Consider the following 20,848-nt stretch of genomic DNA (forward strand, 5'->3'; position numbering starts at 1 on the left):
CAGCATATATGAAAAATAAAATAAAAGGGGATATTAAAGCTAATATTCCTAATTTGTAAAGAACTCTAAAAAACCAAGGGGGTGAGGGGAGACCAAAAACAAAAGATGTAACAGACAATTCACATGAAAAAAGAAAAAAGATTCAAATGGCCCTATACATGTTACTCAAATTAATTTATTATAAAGTAGATGCAAAATTAACATCAAAACGAGCTACCATTTCTTATCATTCAGACTGGCAAAAACTACAAATGTAACACACCCTCTTGGCAAGCTCTGGGGACAGACACTTGTACAAAGCTGGTGACAATTCACTTCGATATCAACATATGGAGGGGAGTCAGGCATTACTTCAGGAAAAAAACCCAAAATTTCTACATAGTCACAATGCCACTTGTAGGGATTTTGTCTGAAGGTAAACCTCTAATAATACTAAAAGATGTAGGCACAAGATTATTACTGTAACATTATGCTTGAAAAAAAACCTGGATAATGTAAATGCTCAACTGTGAATAATGAGGAAGTTCTATGAACATGGAGCAACTGTCAGGATACATGATGTTTTTAAAAAGAACCAGAAGAGGGTACAGTGGTCCCTTGGCTCACGTACTTAATTTTCCCCTAATTCTGGGGAAGATGGCCACATTCCTGTTCATGCAAGGAAGACAGCAGGGAAGATCGCTCTAGTCCTGTGCATCACCCATGTGGAGTTTGCAAATGGAAGTAAAAGTTTGCCAAATGCTTCTGTTTGCAAACCAAACATAAGAGTTGGTGAACTGAGATATTACTATACACAGGGAATATGAAATTATACACATGTGCCTGCTTATTCTGGCAAAAAAAGAAACACAGGAAGGGAATGCCAAAAATTAATGGGACTGAGGAGAACGGGTGGAAGGTGACACTTCTGAGCCAGCTCTCTTTTTTTGGTACCGGGAATTGAACTTGGGACCTTGCGCTCAGGAGGCAGGTGCTGGAACCACTGAGCTAAATCCCTGGCTTGAGCCATCTCTCTTTAGAGTTTTGCCTTGTGTAACTATTTTATTGTGTTACAGATTCACAAAGTAAAATAAAACAGTTAACAATGTATACAGAAACAAGTTAAAACTTTTAAATTGGTAATATAATTGTTACCAATTGTGAAACACAACAAAAAGAGAGATCAAGAAACATCTGAACATAGTGTTTTGACTTAAAAACTTCAGACAGACTAGAGACAAAAAGAAGTGAAAAATTACTGAACTCTGGTTGATTTTGTAGAGGTGCTACTACAATAAGGAGCTTGACATCCCTTTGTCATGTCTGGGCTAGCTTCAATTTATTTTCTCTTCATTTTTTATCACATTTTTCTGTTCCTTTATATACCAGCACATGTGATTTGGTGCAGCCATTGTGAATTTTATCTTGCTGGGTATTCACATTATCCCTGTTAAGGCTCAGGTGGGGCGGAAAGAGCACCAACTCTAAGCTACTCCTGCAGCAAGATCCTGACAACACTGAGGGTCCCGGGCTGGCCCGCTGGTGGGCACAGGCAGGGTGGAAAACTTGAGTCCTCTGTCCTTCCTCAATCCTGACCCGCTCCAGGGAGCTCCATCACACCAATGTACCATCGGCCCTCAGCTGAGGTCCTCCCAAGCCTCTGCAGGTGGGTGGGATCCTCTGCCGCACTCTTTCCTGTGAAATCCGGCCACCTGGGTCTCTGGATGCTCCACTTTGTCTGATTGGGCTCCTTCTGGTTCCCCTCTTATATGTCACGGCCTGAAACAGCTCAAGGTCACTAGGGGGACACAGTAACTGTAGGGTTCAGTTCACCTCCCATCTCTCAGAGATTGCTCACTGATTACCCTTCATACCTGAGAACCACTGCCTCAGAAAACTGCATCTCAGTGGTTCTGAGTGGGAGAGGAAGAGCTATTCTATCCTTGCTGGAAGCCAAACTCATGGCTTTACAGACAGGCGTAGGTATGCATATCTGCACATGGAAACGTGCACACACACACACACAGCAGCACACCTATACATGCATCTGTTCCTAGCTCTGCAGAGAAGCAGTGACACACTACTAGCAATGAACCTCTGAAAAGCCAGGTTGTAGTTTCTAAATCCAGGGTTTCCTGCAGAAGGGACTGATCCCAGGGCTGGAGAGGAAAATTAAGAGTAGAGCTTGGAACACCTTTGGTGCGCCAGAACTCAGCAGGTGTTCAAGGAATAATGAGAAAAGGCCAAGACAGGAGCAAAATGGAGCTCCTTCCATGCAAATCTAAGACAACACAGGTACCACAGAAATATTAAGGGACTAGTCATGAAAAGAAAACATATAGGAGTCCATACTGATAGAAAAATAAATCTTTTTTTTGGTGCTGGGGATGAACCCAGGGCCTGATGCACGCTAGGCAAGTGCTCTACCAGTAAGCTGCATCCCCAGCCCTACGAATAAGTCAACAAACCAGAAAGAAGAAAGAAAACCTTCTTAATACTGGGACACTAATCACTGTGTGGCAACCAATTGAGGAAGAGTCATTAATGTATTCTAAAGCTAGTGGAATGGAATGAGATACCTACACAGCTCAAAGAATATTAATTACAAAGGAAAATAAGTATGGGGCTGAGAAATCTGGTAGCCCTCACCTCAACTAGGTGATCTTAGCCAGTGGTAGAATAAACCAACAGGTGTCTCCTGGAGGTGCATGGGTGGGGGCACTACTACTTCTGCACATTCCCGCCAAAACCCAGGTGTGTTCACATGTACACCCGATGTGTAAGGAAGCACTGAAAACATCAATTGCGGAGTAAAGCAAGAGCAGAGTTGTACAGACTATTTCAACTTATTTAAGTTTGAAACTATCTCAAAATAAAAAATTAAGAAAGAAATATAATCAATGTTAAGTGCAAGTCTTTCCGAAGTGCCACATGCACCTGGCTTCTCAGACAGAGCAACCTAAGCAGCGCTCCCTGGTGTGGACACAGTGGTCACTAGGCTGAACAAGAGAGCCCTCCCAAAGGCAACAAAGCAGGGAAGGGCACAGTCCCCCCAGTCTGAGCAGTGCTATGTCAGCCTCCTCTAGTGCTTTCCCTGGGTGTTGTACTATCAGCTTTCCTGGGTCTAGAATGCCGGCCCCTCCATACTCCTATGGTACCATCCTCCATGGCTGGAAAATCTGGTACTACAGCAGGTGAGGAAGGCACACACGTCTGTTCAAAGCCTCACACCTCTCCTGTAAGTGGCTGTATGTTAACTACCATTGCTTCCCTATACAGAAATACCCATTCTCCCAGGAATGGGAGAATCCAGAAAGGGAATCAACAGTCTTTGGAACGTCAAACATTTCAAATCTGGATTCAGGAGGAGACTACTCCTGGCTGCCAGGCTGGACACAGCCTTATGCCCTGTGACGCAGGCATCAAGGACATTACCTGATTTCTTGAAGAGCTTTTCTAGAACATAGTCGTCACCACTGTGCACCCTGGCCTTGCTGTCGGGGCCCAGATCATGCCTGTGGTACCGCCTTCTCTTCACCAGGTGCGGCACTCGTGTGCCCTCGAACTTGGCATCTCTGCGGTGCCTGGTGCTCTCGTGCTTCTGCCGCTTCTCCAGCGTCCCCTCTTCCGCCACACCCTGATGCTTCCTTTTCGACTTGTGCTTATAGGAATGACTTCCCACCTGTTCATTCTCCCGAGGAGGTTCTGCTGGAACCAGGCCGCTGTCTCCTTCATCAGAAGGCCCCTGCTTCGCAGCAATGTTTTCTTCACCAGACAGGAGGAGAGCTCCGCCAATTCGTGGGCAATCAGAACAGTCTCCATTTCCACTGGTCACTGGTGGCTCCTCTGGTCCAGACGCTGCACTTGTCCCCTCACTAACTCTGTCACTGCTAGTTACCCTGCCACCCGGGTGAGGGTCAGTTTTCAAACGGTTACTTGGACTGGAAGTTACCATGATTCCTTCAGCTCTTGTTGCCTTAGATTTATGTTCAGATGACGTGGCCACATTTGCAAGTGTGTTAGAATCTGGGAACTTCTTGCATTTTGGAACATCCCGGTCTGTCCCAAAGGCTGGCAGAATCTTCCTTTTTAAATGCCGTTTGGGTGTTGGAACATCTGAACCAATTCCTGTAAAAGGGAAAGCATAGCTAATACTAAGTGCACAAATCGTATGTAAATTATTACCTGAAATTAAAGGCCTTTCTGTATTACCTGCAAAAATAGCACTTGTTTCAGTGCTCTGGGAGCCATTAGGGCTAGTCAGAGTAAATAGCTCATAAAGGTCATTGGATTTGAAAAACCGCCTTGGCTTTGGATCTTTTAGCACTCTGTTTGTCAAAAATTGCTTGAAGATTTGTCTGAAAGGATAAAAAATTAAGCTGACATGAAACAATGCTTAGTTCTACCGGTATGTTCTAGTTATGAAACAATATGAGAGGGAGGTGATGGCTGCAGCTGAATGAATGGCTAGATAATGCCCAAACTTTCAGCCCTGAGAAATCACAGTTCAGCAAGTATGTAATGCTTCAGTTGGTTTCTAGTGTTTTATAGAATTAGAAATACTATTTATTATTTCTATCCAACAAGCTTTCTGAACCTACAAGGTTCAGCACATTTCAAAAAATGCCTTTTCACACACAAGCCTGTGACCCACAGCCTCTCTGCACTTCGAGAAGCTGCATCAAGGAGCCCTCTCTCAGGAAACTCTTAGCCCTATCATACTGTACCAAAGTCTCACCTGCCACCCTGTGGCTCAGGCGCTCTACAGGGCAGCACTGCATCTTCACGTGTGTGGAAATGTCAAAATTGGGCTTCAACTTTGTATCTTTCACAATTTTTCTACAGGAGGTAGGAACACTTCACTTCTCTCAGATAACAGTGAATACCAAGGTCATATATAAGTGGTCCCTGAAGTAGGCTCAGGTACAACAACATGTTTGAAGGCATTTTAAAATAAAAAAAAAAACCCTCATAATAAGCTAAGCTTATTTTAATGGCAATGAAAAAATGCAAAACAAAACAAAAATCTATAACCCTTAAGTTACAGCAAAGATTACTCTAACATGGAATATACTGTATAACAACACTTTAAAGTACTCCCCATTCAAACCCCAGGTGCACAGAAAAGGGGCCTGGCAGCATCTCACTGACCGGTGGTAAATCTTTTCCTCGATAGTGCCAGCCATCAGGAGCCGGTACACAGTGACCTGCCTCTTCTGGCCTATCCTCCAGGCTCGCTCCCGGGCCTATGACAGAGAGAGATAGCTCGGCAAGGGCCCTGCCAGGGGGATGCTGATGGAGGGACACAAAGGTAGGGGGTGGCTGCCTTTCACTCTCAGAGTCAGAATTTTGGCGAGTGTGGTCAAGGCTGTGAACACCCGAAAACCCACTCATGCAGATTAACAGCCCCCAACAGAACAGAACCAGACAGCTGGATCTAAAAGCAGAGTTCCCAGGTATGCATGTGGTCCCTTCATCTCATGTGAATCCAAAACGCAGACAGCACTCAGGAGCCAGCTAGAATATGGGAGGATGATGCCAGCCATGAAACTGTTCTCACACATCTTCCAAGGTACAAGACAGACCTGTGTGTCAGTGCTCGGGTTCCAGTCAGGGTCGTAGATGATTACTCTGTTGGCCCCGGTCAGATTGACACCTATGCCGCCTACCCGCGTGGTCAGAAGAAACACAAAGATGGATGCATCCTGCAGACAAGACATGCCACACATGTGTTGGGAGTGTCAGAGGGGAGCACCAGCTCTGCCTCGGGTTGCTCACACCCCACCCAGAGTGCCAAGCCACTGCCAAGGCCAGTGATGACCACAGCCTGGAGAATCGTGTGAAACCAGCGCTCACCTCACAGCTCCTAATATTATGTCAGGAATATTTACAAACTGGGTTTCCAAGGAGAAAGGCACTTCCTTTACACACACACACACACACACACACACACACACACACGTGAACCTGTGCAACTTCCCCATCCTCTTCAAGTACACAGAGGTACAGGAAAGAAGTCCTGCTGCCTGCTGCCCAGCCCCAGAGGACAGCAGTCCAGGTGGCCATGGCTGATACACAGCCAATCTGCTAATCTTCTCCCTCACAGCCCTTGCTACCTCGTTGTATCTTGCAATCAGAGGCTGGCGAGAGGCGATGGTAGTGGTGCCGTCCATCTTGAGATAGGAGTACTTCTGGGCTCTCAGGAACACTTCGAGGATGTGCAGCATCTGTGGGAGAGAGAAGACTGCTACACCTGTGTCGGTAGCCACACCTTCCCCGGTAGGCTTGTACAAAAAGAGTTTCTTGTTCTAGAGTGGAGAAATGAAACTGTTAGAATATTTTTGGTATTTCTTACAGTTAATTCTTACAACTTTTGTAAGTAGCCTAAACTCAGGTCTAAACTCACCCGGACACCAGCATCACATCACAGGCTTTTTAAAAAGTCAAGTTTGGTCACCATTTCCAGGGAAGAATCCAACCCTGCAAAGATTCTGCAGGCTGCTATTTTGCATCCATGGAAGACCTTGCTCTGGAAGCATTACCTTAGGTCATAGCTTATTTTTTAAATTAAAGGTCATAAGCCCTAAGGAGCGACTTGTTTCTTGAAGTCTGCACACTCACCTGTCTCGACTGAGAAAACAGCAGTACTCGCTGACCCTGTTTGTGCCATATTTTCAGCAAAGACTCAACGACAATCATCTTCCCAGAACGCTTCCAGTATCCAAACTGATCCTCTTCTAGTTCATCATCTGGAAGACCACCGAGATTCTTGGGGCCTCCAGAAAAGAGATCAGGGTGGTTGCAGATTTTTCTTAGAGCTACAATTCCAGAGAAAAGCTGCAATGCAAAAGAACATAAGTGTACACAGATTACCTTAGAGATAAGGAAGGATGGAATGGAAAGAGGCTGTTCAATATGTGACATGGATTAAAGTCATTCTTCACCAGCTTCTGAGCTTCTTCCCTAATCACAGCATTGTTAGGCGTTGGGTGTTTACTCATCTTCCCCTGACCAGATAACTTCTCAGGAAATAAAACAGCTCTACTGGACTGAACATGTCCATATTCAATTGCTGATAACGGATTTTCCCTCACTAGAAAACAGTTACACAGTTCATAGCACTATGGACTTGATACAAAGAAACACTGTCATAGTTTAGTATGATGTGTCCTCCAAAGACTGTGTGTTGAGGGCTTGATCCAACATGCACCGATGTTCAGAGGGGCCTAGAGGGTGACTGGATCAGAGGGTGCAGACCTTAAGAGTGGATGAGTCCACTGATGGGTTCACAGCTGATGAGCTAAAGAGGTGGGGCACAGGTGGAGGAACCAGGTCACTGGAGGAGCACCTTGAAGCCATACCTTGTCCCAGCCTCCTTCCTCTCTGGCTCTTCCCCTGCTGCCTCTCCTCCACCACGCCCTTCCACCATGATGTTTCCACCCTGGCATCAGCTGACCATGGACTGAAACCTTCAGACAAAATAAGCCTTTTCTCTTTTCAATTGCATATGTCAGGTATTTTGCCCTAGCAACAGAAAGCTGACCAATACACTCAGTCACTTTGAAAATGCTGAACAGAAATACCACCCATGCCAGTCTAACTTTGCAGAAATCAGTCATGGGATTATCAAATACATAAGCACCTTACTAAAAGTTCTAGTTTAAGGTATGAGTCAGGTTAAAACTCATTTACTTCCATGGTACCACTGCCTCAGAGACCGAATCAGTGTGGGAAGATGTGGACTGTGGCTCGTGCATCAAAAGCAAAGGGTGAGAGTGAGCATGCCCTGGCCCTGGACCCACCAACAGCCCTAACTGAACTGTAAGAATGAGCAAGCATTCACAGCTTTCAGAGTGTGACTCAAAGCAAACCACTGGCATGCAAGCTCAAGTGTGAAAGAAAACTCATAACTTAATAATCACAGGGTATGGCAATTTTAACTAGGAAACAGCACTTAGATGAGTAAGGATCTTAGCAAGTTAAGAATACTGTCAAAACTCTCCCAACAGCCATCTCCAACTTGTTTTTTTCCCACTAGACTTATGCCATCCAATACAGCAGCCACCAGCCACATGCAGTACAGAGCATGTGAAGTGTGGCTGGGCTGCATGGTGATGTGCAGCAAGTGTAGAATACACTCTCAATTTTAAAAACAGTACAAAAACTCAAAGAGTAAAATGTCTCGTTAATCATTTTTAAATTCTGGTTACACATTAAAATAGTGTTTTAGGGGGCTGGGGATTTAACTCAGTGGTGCTGCACCTGCCTTGCAAGTGCAAGGTCCAGAGTTCAATCCCCATTACCAAAAGAAAACAAAAAGTATTTTAGTGATATATTCAGTTAAATAAAATAATAAAATAAGCACTCGGTGCCATGAACAAAACAGCTGTGCTGCTGTTCATTTCCAGCAAGCTCAAAGCACAGGAGTAAGGCTGGGGGATCTCTGAGTGCACAGTGCTACTCACTGTGCCTCCGAAGAGGACAGGTGAGGACCACAGCTGCAGAGTTGAGCATGGTGGTGGGTGTGCAAGTGTACACTTGCTACAGGAGGGTAAATGGACTGGATTCTGCAGGGGTGCTCTGAGAGTACCTCACAGAAACGGCTCTGCCCAAGAGGTGGCAGTGGGAGTGCCTTTCCTTGCTTCTAGGAATCGCATGTGTCAAATCACTAAGACATAATTCACAGGGTAAGGTACTTATACATAGAAAAGGAGAGGAGTTTGCCTACAGCTTTAGACTGAACTCTGAGTACAAGCCTAGTACACATCCCCACTGCACAGACAGGTACCTACACTCAGTGCTGAGCACTGCCCGTAGCCACGATGCCAGGGCAGAAAGATGTGCACAAATGACTCTTCCTCCTGTGCCTGCTCACCCCAGCAGTCCAGGCTGACTCCCCAGACTCTGCAAGGATCCCCAGTCCCTGCAGGCCACACCATCACAGACACCATTGTACAGAGCTATTCTTCACTAGAATGCAGAATGGGATTCAGGTCAGCAGCACCGCAAGGAGACAAAAGAGAGACTGTGCTCCAGTTCAATGTGTGTTCTCTCACTACTGGAAGAGCTTCAAGTTTAACTGAGGTTCTCACCAAAATGTTTTCAAGAGAGTCATAAAAAGCCCCTGACCCACGGCAGCCCAGCTTCCAGCCCTAGACCCAGCAGGTCTGCAACGTTGCTATGAGTTGTGCCCACCCTATCAAAGTGTGCGGGGACACACAGGAATAAGATGGCCCACAAAGCCAAATTCTACTACATTCATATGATTCATAGAAGACACCACCCAGTAACTTCCACATTTCGGACAATGGTAGAGAAAGAACTTGAGCAGTACAGAAGGCACAGAATGATGGCAAAGATGCTCCCTTCCCACTTTGGGACCAGGAGAATTACAGCCAGACACTTCTGAGCCAGAGTGAGGCCTGGTTTCTATGATGTAGTGGTTCATACACATCTACAGGGCACACGGGTTCTCTGACAAACTGATGAAACTCCTGAATTCTCATAACCTTCTCCTGATAAAACAGGCTTTTGGTCCTAATTCCAGAAAAATCCAGCAGCGCACCTGACACCCAGCCCCGGCTCCCCCTGCACAGCTCAGGGCTGCCTCTTCCCTGGGGCGTCACTCCTCCTCTGCCCCTGAATGCTGTAGCGGATCTGTGTGTCCACCCCACAGGCTCCATGTAAGTGAACTGAGATGATGCCTTCCTCCCTGACCCGGTCCACAGCTCATCTCTCCTGCTCCATCTCTGGCTCACCTGCATCTCTCCATTGAGAATCTTGTAAACTTCTTTGGAATTGATGAAATTCTGGTAGACTTTATGCTGCTCATCTGTAAGACGGCAAAATAAGACCTATTGGGGAAAGAAAAATAACTTTAAAAAAATTATTAGAATAAATTAAAACATCAATAAGGTTTCTGATCAAAAGTCTACAATACATGCAATTTAACAACATACCTCTTATTAAAACAACTAACACTGACAACATAGCCCAGCCCGGGCAGGGCGTTTCTCCACTACTGTGTCCAGCTACCTATGGGCCCTGCCCCGCGGCCCAGCAGCCCCTCCAGACTGGTTTCCTGATCACACACAAGCTCAGGACCAGGTGCACTTCAGCCTGTCATGCCCATCCACCCACCTGGAATGCCCCATCCCAGGGTTCACAAGTCACTAGACTTGTCTCTGAGGGCGAGCCCTGCCCCCAGTCCAACTGTGCCAAGTATCCAAGTATCCCATGCCACGTGTTTGCTAACTTTCTGCTTCTTGACACTCTTCTCTTTCTCCAACTTCATCCCTCTGCACTCATGTTCTTCCCCCCACAGTGCTTTCACTCATGGTCTGGGTCATCTTTCGAAAACATGAACCTGAGGGGTTTTTTTGGTACTGGGGATTGAACTCAGGACCTTGTGCTTTCAAGGCAGTTGGTGGAACCACTGAGCTAAATCTGAACCTGAGATTTAAAAATTCTTCATTTCTAAAATTCACACTCAGACCTTCAACTACAATGGCAACAGAAAAAAGGTTTTTCCCTTCAAGTACAAAGTTAACTGCATGAATTACTCACAGGTGCCTCTGCCTACAGATTCCTGAGGCAGCAGTTACAAGGGACCCTAAGATGGGTACACAATGACCAGACCTCTGGAATGTCTAGTCTAGGAGACAACCTGGCAGATCTTAGGACAGAACTTTCCTGTGTATGTGTGTGTGTGCGCTGTGTGCGTGCATGCATGTGTGTGATGGGTATGGGGTGAGGGTGGCAGAACAGGGGCATAGGATAGGAAAACAGAAGTGATGTGCCCAGGCCACAGCATGAAGGAACAGTTTGGGATTCCAGGGTGACAATGAGCTGATGCAAATAAGCGAGACAGCAATTTTAAGGAGGTGGTGAGCAGGGACGGAGAAGGTGTGCTGAGAGATGAGTCCAGCAACAGTCCACAATACTGAGTGGTGTAGGGTGTCTTGGTGGGAAGACCGCCAGACACCAATGACACTAGCTTCTGAGCAGAGTTGTAGACGTGAAACAGGCAGGCAAGAGTGAGAATGAAAACAGAGAGGCATCCAGGGTACTGGCTGATCTGGAACTACACAGCTCACCGGACCACAGCCTGAGGACCGAGCAGCAAGGGGAGGACCCTGGGAGGATGTGAAGATGATGGGCTTGATGTGGAGATGAGCATGGGCAGAAGGGAAAGGACACAATGAAAGCAGCCTTGACAACAGATGTGCAAGGTCATTTAGTTTCACCACTCAATCTACAATAGATTTGCTTGTGAGCACTGAGTAGATTACAGAACACCAGGATGGAAGTTAGAAGGATGATCTTTTTAACACCTATGTCTGATGACATCAGTCCTTTGCTCAGGATATTACCATGAATTTCTTCTTTGCAGAAGTAAAATGTAGTCTCCTCCAAGTCCAGTGGGCTCTCATGATCTGGCCTCTCCCCAAAACCGGACTTCCTCCTCTGCTGCTCTCCTTGCTTGGGGACTCAGCCACACTGGCTTCCCTGCTGCTTTGCAAGTGACCAACCCCACTACCCCAGTCTATTGCCTGAAAGCTCTTTCTCCAAAACCTGCATGATTTGCTCTTGAACCTTTTTCAGGTCTCTACTCAGAGGTGTCTCTAACCATCCTTTATACAAAGCCCACTTCCAAGCCAGTTATAGTGGCACATGCCTGTAATGCCAGCACTGAGAGGCTGAAGCAGGAGGAATGCAAACTCAAGCTCAGCTTGGGCAACATGGTGATTTGGTACACAGCTTAGTGCGAAAGTCCTAGTACAAAAACCAAAACCAAAACCAAAACCAAAAAACCCACTTGCACAAATCCTTGCCCTTAACACTCCCTATCCCTCTAACCCATTTCTTCATGTCTCTCCACATTTAACCATCTTATTTGTGACTTTCCCCCTCCAGAATGAATGTGAGCTCCTTGATGACAAAATCTGTTGTGCTCGCGGCTGAATCCCAGAGTTAGCAGCATGCCAGGCACATGGCTGGGATCTAATACACTATGTACCATGAAGTGGGAGGTGAGTGGAAATGCAGACATTTAAGAAGAGCAGCTGTAGGAATACATGTATTAACACAGGGAACTGAAGCCTAGAGGAAGAATCCCGCTGAAGACAGATGCCACAGCAGGGATGACCACCACACACAGATGTGTACAGAGCACCAGCCTGTGGGTCTGGTCAGTCAGTACTCACAAGAAAATCAGAGGGAAGGGGCAGGCAGGCATAGCTGTGTGTGTTTGAGCAAAGCCATGTATCTACAGACCTGTTCGTTTTTATCTGGCAAAGAAAGGCTCATCTTGACGTCTGACTTCATTCTCCGCAGCAGGTATGGGTTTATGGTGTCTCGTAAGACACATGCACATTTGTAAGCAGTTTTAACCTTTAAAGAAAGAAAAGGGAAGGAAATTATTGTATGCTTAAGAAATGTGTTTGTTCTTACCTCTCAATTGATACCACTGCTTAAAAGTAAAAAGAAGATAAATGATTGTATAAAACTGGCTAAAAATGGTTGGAAAATGGCTTGGGAAAACTCACATAAGTTCTGTATACTCCAAAGGATAGTAGCTTTCATAATAATACTATCAGTGCAAAAACTTATCTTACCAAAACGTATAACAACAACAAAAACCCTGATAATTTCGTGCATTATTATTCTTCTACACTTGCTTTAGTTATTGTTACACAGTTAGACTCTAACGTAGGGTCTTGACCAACCTCTAGCAACCGCTATACTGCAAGGCTGAAGATCAGAAGATCAAAAATGTGGGGAGGCAGTGGTGGTAGGCGCCACTAGCTCATCAGCAGAGATGACTGCCCACTGGAGACCACAGAGAGCAGCGTGAGAGAAGCCTGTGATCCCGAAATGAAAGGTCGCTTGGTCTGAGACAGGCCATTTAGCTCCATAATGACACAGGCACACGAGAGGCCAACCTTCCTGACTCAGCCTCCCAAGTAGCTAGGATTACAGGTATGTCCCACCATGTCTATTCCATTTCATTATTCTAGTAACCTCCACATCTTGCCTGTCCTGCCTACAAATGCCACATGGGTCTCTTGCTCCCACTCCTCCTCAGCCCACCACTCTCATCCCCAATAGCCCCACAGGTCCCTCACTGCCACCCTCCCTCCTATGACAGCCCTCTCAGCAACCTCTGAGAGCCATGTTCCAGCAGCCTGCTCAAAGCCTGTCCTGTTGCCCCAAGGACTTCTGCCTTCCTTCACCTGCCCACAGCCCCACCTCAATAGGCATCCCCATCCCAGTCCAGTGGGTCGCTCACTGCCCCACCACACAACATGGCTGTGCTCACACCTAACCCAGAAGGCCTCGCTCCTCACAGCCCGTTTTGCCAGAACCTGGCCACAGGACACATCTCATTCTGTCTTCCTGAACATGCCTTTCTTTTGCCTCTAGCTCCTGTATGAGATACACTGCCCAGGTCAACCTGAGCTGTGCACTGTCCACAATTCGCTTGCTTTTGCTCATAGTTTCTGATCATGTGATCATGTGTGACAGTCCTTTGTTCCTTATCTGACAGAAATGTCCCAGGAACAACTAACACCACAACTGTTTCATTTTTATACAAAGATAAGTTTTATTTTAGGGGTTTCCGCTGAGTAAATATTTCTTGTGATTTTTTAAAAATGTATCTGGACAAATACAATCTGTCAACAGAAACAATTTTCTGATTTTTATCAGACAGCAATTCATAAGCGTGATCATTCTCCTTACATTTTGAAGCAACTGACTACAACGTATTAAATGTAGTAGCAGGAACATTTTAAACACTGAAGCATCCCGTCACCTGCTGCCTGTTACCTGCACAGGAGAAGCATTGGCATATCCCCCCATGGTGATGGGGACAGAGAACTGCTCCATAAACACGGGCAAGGTGCCCAACTTTCCCGGGAAGACAAAGTCAAAGAGCGACCACAGCTCTCGGAGGTTATTCTGCATCGGCGAGCCTGACAAGATGATCCGGTGAGGTGTGCGGAACTATTTTGGGAAAGAAAGCACCTTTCTATTAAACTTGCCTTTCACAAATGACCACAGTCCCTACCTGGAAACACTCCTATGTAATGTTAATCAGCACACTGACTCAACATCTCAGCTCTTCGCCAGTGGTCCTCTCTAACATGCGGGCGCTTTAGTAATTACAATTCTCTCATTACATTCAGGTGAAAAGAGGGGAAATATTGTTTATCATTCAAGTTGAATATTAAAGATTAGAGCTGGATGTGGTAACATTCAAATTATCAACCCTTATAAGAGACATTTTGTAATGTGAGCAACCACAATTTTAAAAATATGATTATGGGCAAGCGTAAAGAATTTTCTGCATTGAGGCAAAATGTACATTTTTCAGCTCCTTACATAAAGCATAAGTAAAGACGCTGAATGACTTACTGAAACCAGAGCCTATTCCTAATTAAGCTCTGTTACCCACCTGGAAAGCCCCCGTGGGTCATACCTGCTTGCAAGCCAGGGTGACAGCAGCATTGGGGTTTCGAATTTTGTGTCCTTCATCCAAGATCACATAGTGCCAGTTCTGCCTGCTAAAGTCATCCTGCATCAGCCGAATGTAGGAGTAGGAGGTGATCAAAATGCCATGACAATGGGCAATGTCTCGAATCAGATTCTCCTAAAAGCATAATAAAATAATAAACTCAGTTTTAAATCAGAAATGAAATAAAACGGACATGAATAAAATGATACCCTTTGAATCATGGCACAACTGACAGCACTTCCTAAAAAAGTGCAAATATAAACATGATACACACAACTCTAATGTGTTATCGGCATGGGAAATACACTTTACATTTGTTTAATCTGTGAGGTTAAACCCTGAGACTCCCACTGTGGGGGGAGGGTCTCAAAAGAGGTAATAAATTATAAAATCAAACACTTCACTAATTTTTATTTTTCTAAAACATTTGTGCCCATCCTTGTTAAACTTAAAACAACTAAGTGGATGAAAGAGGATTATTTTAAAAGAGATGCAAGATAACCTAAGCAGACAAGGAAGATGAGTCCAGAAGTTCTTATAAGATATAACATAAATTCCAGGAGGCTTCAATGGAAAGGATATAAAAGCAATGACTTAAAAAAAAATGATCCAAACATTGAGGAAAGACTTGAGTCTACAGGGAAAAACATTCTAGCATGTCAGGCAAAAACTGAAGAAGACTTATCCCTAGGCATATCCTATAGGATGTCTGAATTCCAAAAATTGAAAAAGAAGAAAGAGGGAGACAGAGAAAGACAGAGAGAGAGAATGAAAGGAAGCAAGCAAGCAAGCCAGAGCTTCTAGTCAGAACAAAACAGAGAAAGGAAAGATTCCCTTCAGAGAAAATAATTCTGTCTGCACTGAACATCTTTCCTGTTACGCTAAAGATGTCAGCAGCTGTACATAATTCTGAGTGGGGGAAAGAATTCCAGGCCCTAAATGCTCTACCCATCCACACCAGCTGGCATTCTCAATGGGAAAAACAAACTCCAGCTTCAAACAAGAAGTTAGGAAACAAACCACTTGGAGGCTGCTCGCCAGAATGTGCACAGCACAGATGGAGGGACGTGCAGGGTGCGGGCCCTGCGCAAGACCCGGGCGGTGCTGTCCCCACACAGCTGCACGCTTCTCATAGACAGCATCACGGCAATCCTGTGCAAGGGCAGAGCCACCGCCACTCACCCCACTGTACAGACGAGCAAACTGTAGCTCAGATTCATAACCAGAGCACCAAGTCAGGGAGCCTGCAAGGGGAGGAGTCCAAATTCAGAGGCAGAAAGGAACCACGCCAAAGCTACAACTGCTAAGTCTCAGGCCACATTCCTCTCACTGCACCACGAAGGCTCAGACAGGGAAAATTGTATGTGCAATATACTGGCTCTTAAAATACACCATTCAAACATAACCATCAGGTCTAAATATTAGACACTTCTCAACAAGAATGAAACCATAAAGAAACAACCCAAAATATAAAAAGGGACGTATTTTTAAGTGCCTTTGTAATTCCTAATCTGGACTAAAATTAGTGGAAAATAAAAGTGTAGTAAAAACTCCACCCTGTCCAAGGGTAGGATAGGGCCCAGGTAATAGATACTGCCTAATTCTTAACTGTGTGAGAAAAATAGATTAAAATACCTCTGTCAAGAATTTAAGTCTATTATTGATTAATAGTTGTTAGATCCATATATATACCAGAAAAGAAACAATGTACAACTATAGGGAAAAAATAACAGATATGAGTAAAAGTCAAGGAAAGAGAAAACGGGAAACAGCAAACACAGTGGCAGGTTTCAGACTAAAGGTCCTCGGAGGGCACTGCAGGACTGTGAGTTCCCAGCACCGAGACCTCCAGGGCAGGGGTTGGGGGTGGGGTATAGTCTGGCCTTGTGCTGAAAGGAGAGGCAACACGGCCAGCATGAAGTTGAAATGTGGGGATTAACGAAGCTACACAAGGAAATAGAAAGTAAAAAGGCAGGATTAGCAACACAGTATCAGTATCAGACAACAGAAAGGAATAAAGAGGATACTGTATACTGTCAAGGGGAAGATATACCAACAGGGAAGAGCCACGAACCTCTACCTGCCTTAAAGCACAAGACAGAAGCGAGTCCCTGAAATGCTGCCTGGACAGAGGGACACATCATAGGCCCCCAGAGACCTGACCACTGCATTTTGTACAGATAGAGTAAGGTTAACAGGACAAAAAGTTACAGCAGTGGGATGCAAATGACTTGGGCATCAGCACAGGCCCAGACTGTACGAATACTCATTCCTTACAAAGACGCCATTCAGAAAGGCTGAAATCACGACCTGCGGCCAGCTCAATGGGCTAAAGATGGAAAACGACAAAATTGACGAGAAAAAAACAATAATTAGTAAATCTTAAAAAATCCGGTAGAACTAATAAAAATAAAAAATATTTCTTTGAAAGATGAAAACCAACCTTTGAGAAGTCCAAAGAACACATGTACAGCTTTAGAAATGTCAAGAAACACAGTCATGGAGGTAGAGGACGCAGTTCGGCATGCTAATCAGCACAGCACATCAAACAACTGGAACACTGACAAGACAGGAGTTACAACATCCATCACCCAAGTGGAGATGGACCCAAGGAAAACCAGCCCGGCCCTGAGGAACTTGAACATGCTGTGCTCCTACATCCGTGAGTCCACCATAACTGAAGGCTTCCCAGCAATGCAGGAAGAGGACCAGGGATCCAAACTGCTCTCACATGCAGAAGGAGACAAGAGTATACCCCAGATCAATGGGCCATGGCCAGCAAACCCAGGGTTCAAAGCCACAGATGTGCACATACACCCTCAACAGAGGGCAGTTACTTTATAGATAAGAACTACCAATATGCTGATGCAAAGATGTCGAACCTATGACACATGTGCTGCAGCGGGCATGCAGAGTCCTCTCTGTCGGCACACAAGCCCAATCGCCCCAGCAGCTGAGCACTGGATTTTCAGGTTTAGTTGCCATGTTGGCACTTTGTGATCAATAAGTGGGTTTGGGGTTGCAGTTCGGGTACTGGGTCTCTAAAAGGTCCTCCAACAGTGCTCTAACCCAATAAGGCTTATCGCAGGACTATAAGAACAGCTAAATATCAAGAAGCCTAAAAGAATCATGGAATCACACCCATCTCATATAAATTGTTGTACAGAATTCAAAATCATCAAAAAAAATGACAATTTTGTTAATACCTTAAAACAACCAGAATTAAAATGTTTTAATTCTGCAGAGCATAAAAGAGTACAAATAGGGTGGAGACAAATTTTGAAGGAGCAGAATTCAGTGGGGAGGGGAATGGACTGTCTTCTCATGTGTCACAATACACTGGACATTCCAGGAGCAAATGAAGTTGCTTCACAGACTGACCTCAATACCTGGGACATGCTGAAGGGCCAGGGCCAACAGGTGAGAGCAGCACTGTCACTGTGACTGCTCTCACGTGCACAATACCACACTGAAGGCCACGCCTGATGTGACCCTTCCCTGACCTGACCTTCCGACAACTACAGCAGTCCACACTGGGCCACAGAGCCTTGCGAACCTGTACCTCCCCTGACTACATGCTGCTCCTTGGCTGCTGGTGCCCAGTGTAAAAATGTACTGCTCAGACCAGCAGGCACCACTCCAGTACCTCCCCGGCCAGGCCTGCAACTCTGACAAGCCAGAGCTGATTTCTATAGCACCTCCACATCTGAATTTTCTACAGAGATTCTAGGCAGCAGTTCCTGACTCTGTCCCCATGCTCCCCTCCAGAAAAGCAGGGCTGCCAGAAGCCATGGCAGCAGGTAAGGCAGGAGGTGGCAGCAAGTGAGCCACAAGGCTGTTCCACACCCAGGTCCACTCCAAGTGTGAGCTGTGCACACAGGGGCAGGGAGAAGACAGCGACTACAGCTACCTAGGCTTGAAAAAAGTTAAATCACCATCCACATTTATAAAATGTCCACTGTGCACAGCCAAATACTGCAAATGCAGCTTCACTTGCTCAGGAACTCCATAACTTGGAGCCCCTGAACGCACAGCCTTGTTGTGGTCACCCCGTTAGCCTCAAGGACATACCCAGAAGTGTGTCTGGATGTCATCTGTGCAGATGGGTGCATCACCAAAGATACACAGGACGCCAAGCTCAAACATATACTACTGGAGCAACATGTAGCTTCTTCAGCTTGCTTAAAGATCAAAGTTTATCTGGAATATTCTGTAATATTAGCTATAGAAATTATAAAATTCTTACTGTGTTCAGAAAGATGTACAATGATTCACAAGAATTTAGAAGATGATTTTATAGAAAGAATAGGTTGTGCAAAATGTTCCTACTGAAAATATAATCTCCACTTAGCCACTGGGTACCAACACATCCAAGACTATTTGTCTTCACCCGATTCAATCTCAGGATTCTGTGACTGCCTAGACTGGAGTTTCAATAATGGTGAGTTGTTGAATATTATAGACGTCTCTATCCAAACACTTAAGACAAATCATCTCAGGCGGTTTCAAATTAAAAGCTTGTAAAATATGTAACCTCTCCTAGTTTTTGCAATTAATAGGGTACATCTGCAATTAGCCTGACTTACTGAATGCAGGGCTGTTGTCATTAAAGGATGTCTGTGGAAGTGCTGCTGTTATTATGGAGGCTCAGGAGACCAATCCCTCCTAGAGGGCAAACAGTGGACTGGTAGAAAACAACAGCCATAAATCACACTGTCAGGCGTGGGGAGCGGGTGAAGCACAGGCACATGAAGGCCATTCACAGCAAACACAGCCCAGCTTCCCAGGCAGGATTTACTGCACCTGTAATTAATTAAAATTTCCTTCAAGCTAAATCTTTAATAAACAAGGATTTATGCTGACAATGAAGAAAAAAAGGACTCCAGCAACACAATTCTACAATATATCTCTGAGAACAAGCCGAGTATCTATCATTTCTTCTATCAGATGTGTACACCAACTCTAAAGCTAATAGGAACTGCACTATCTTGGGTTGTAATTGTGTACTTGGAATGGGTCTGAAATACAGTGGACACTTGAGGGACTGCGTGGCTCCCCTTCAACTTTTGTTTTTACTTGACCAGCTTTTAGCTTTTTAAAAGGCCAAACTCTTTCTGGTCTAGTATCTCAGAAAACAGACCTTTTTAAAGAGCACACGATGGACATCAGAGGGCCAAGTTTCTGTATGGTTTGCTTTTTAGCCATACCCTGCACTCCCCACAAAAAACTTTAACATCTATTTCATTTTTTCCTTTTGGGAACAAATGTATCTGGACATAAGAAAAGCAGAATAACCATGAACATGTCTGATAAAGCAGGGGTGAACTTCCTATCGAGCCTGTACACTGAACCTGGCAGCAATGCCTCTCTCGGCATTTTCTCCATTTCTGAGATGAAGAAGCCTGTGTGCTTCATTTCTAAAAAAAGGAACACTTGAGTAACTTAGGTATCGGGGCCATATTAATCTCTCCGTGCACACACATTTATTCAATAAACCCTCCCAAAATTATCAGAAAATGCCCATTTCACAGGTCATCAAGCCAAGCTCTGAGAAACAAAGTTACTTGCCTGACGTCTTACAAGTTACACAATGGGAGATCTGAGACTCACACCCTGGAGTACTAACTACAAAACCTATGCCCTTAAAACTTAATGCCATGGTTGCTTTTGTCTCTCTTATGCCTCTAAATGTCATGAGTTGAACAAAATGAGACAAAGTTCTTTGGATTCTCTAAAATAGTCCACAGAATCATTGGATCCAAAAAGATAGGAGAGATTAAGGACAGCCAGGTCAGCATAGAAGCAACTTAGCATTGTACCTCTTCTGGCACAATGAGAAAGGGTTCTTAGTCATTACATAAGCTTTATGACACAGTGCTAATGATGCCACCACCCACTGTGAGACATGGGACAAGCATCCAAGACTGCCTCCTTTCATTATCTTTTCATGTATTTTTCTTCCCCAAGAAAACAGTTGGCTTTTCAAGATCAGTTAAAACCATCATATTCATTTTTTTGCGACCTAACAATATCAAACATCTGGAGCTGGGCGTGGTGGTACACACCTGTAATCCCAGCACTCAGGAGGCTGAGGCAGGAGGATCGCCTCGAGTTCGAGGTCAGCCTGGGCTACATAGTGAGCTCAGGGCCAGCCTGAACTACAAAGAAAGACCCTGTCTCAAAAAACAAACAAAAAAATCAAACATCTGGAATATAGTGTTTATAGTTGTTCAACAAATACTAATCAACTCACCTAAAGTTTTTCTGTTAAAAAAAAAAGATCACAAATTACAATGAGAAATTTTAAAAACTTAAGATCCTATTAAATGAGATTTCCACTGGCCACTAAAA

General features: G+C 44.9%; 1 protein-coding gene across 7 annotated transcripts in view; it reads right to left on the reverse strand.

The window, feature by feature from the left end:
• The window catches only part of Ercc6 (ERCC excision repair 6, chromatin remodeling factor), a 76,109-nt gene that overhangs the window by 12,046 nt on the left and 43,215 nt on the right, over nt 1-20,848 (reverse strand). For all 7 annotated transcript variants that reach the window (XM_004874530.3, XM_004874528.3, XM_021251932.2 and 4 more), the window contains 10 exons: nt 14,462-14,632; nt 13,810-13,986; nt 12,256-12,372; nt 9,738-9,833; nt 6,601-6,816; nt 6,096-6,206; nt 5,565-5,684; nt 5,131-5,225; nt 4,192-4,337; nt 3,415-4,107 (listed from right to left, as the gene is read on the reverse strand). In XM_004874530.3, coding sequence (XP_004874587.1) covers nt 3,415-4,107; nt 4,192-4,337; nt 5,131-5,225; nt 5,565-5,684; nt 6,096-6,206; nt 6,601-6,816; nt 9,738-9,833; nt 12,256-12,372; nt 13,810-13,986; nt 14,462-14,632 — 1,942 coding nt within the window. The remainder of the gene's footprint in view (nt 1-3,414; nt 4,108-4,191; nt 4,338-5,130; nt 5,226-5,564; nt 5,685-6,095; nt 6,207-6,600; nt 6,817-9,737; nt 9,834-12,255; nt 12,373-13,809; nt 13,987-14,461; nt 14,633-20,848) is intronic.

This window comes from Heterocephalus glaber, unplaced genomic scaffold (genome assembly GCF_053883595.1).
Source record: "Heterocephalus glaber isolate CG9 unplaced genomic scaffold, H.glaber_assembly_v1.0 deba00001150, whole genome shotgun sequence".
Taxonomy (NCBI): domain Eukaryota; kingdom Metazoa; phylum Chordata; class Mammalia; order Rodentia; family Bathyergidae; genus Heterocephalus; species Heterocephalus glaber.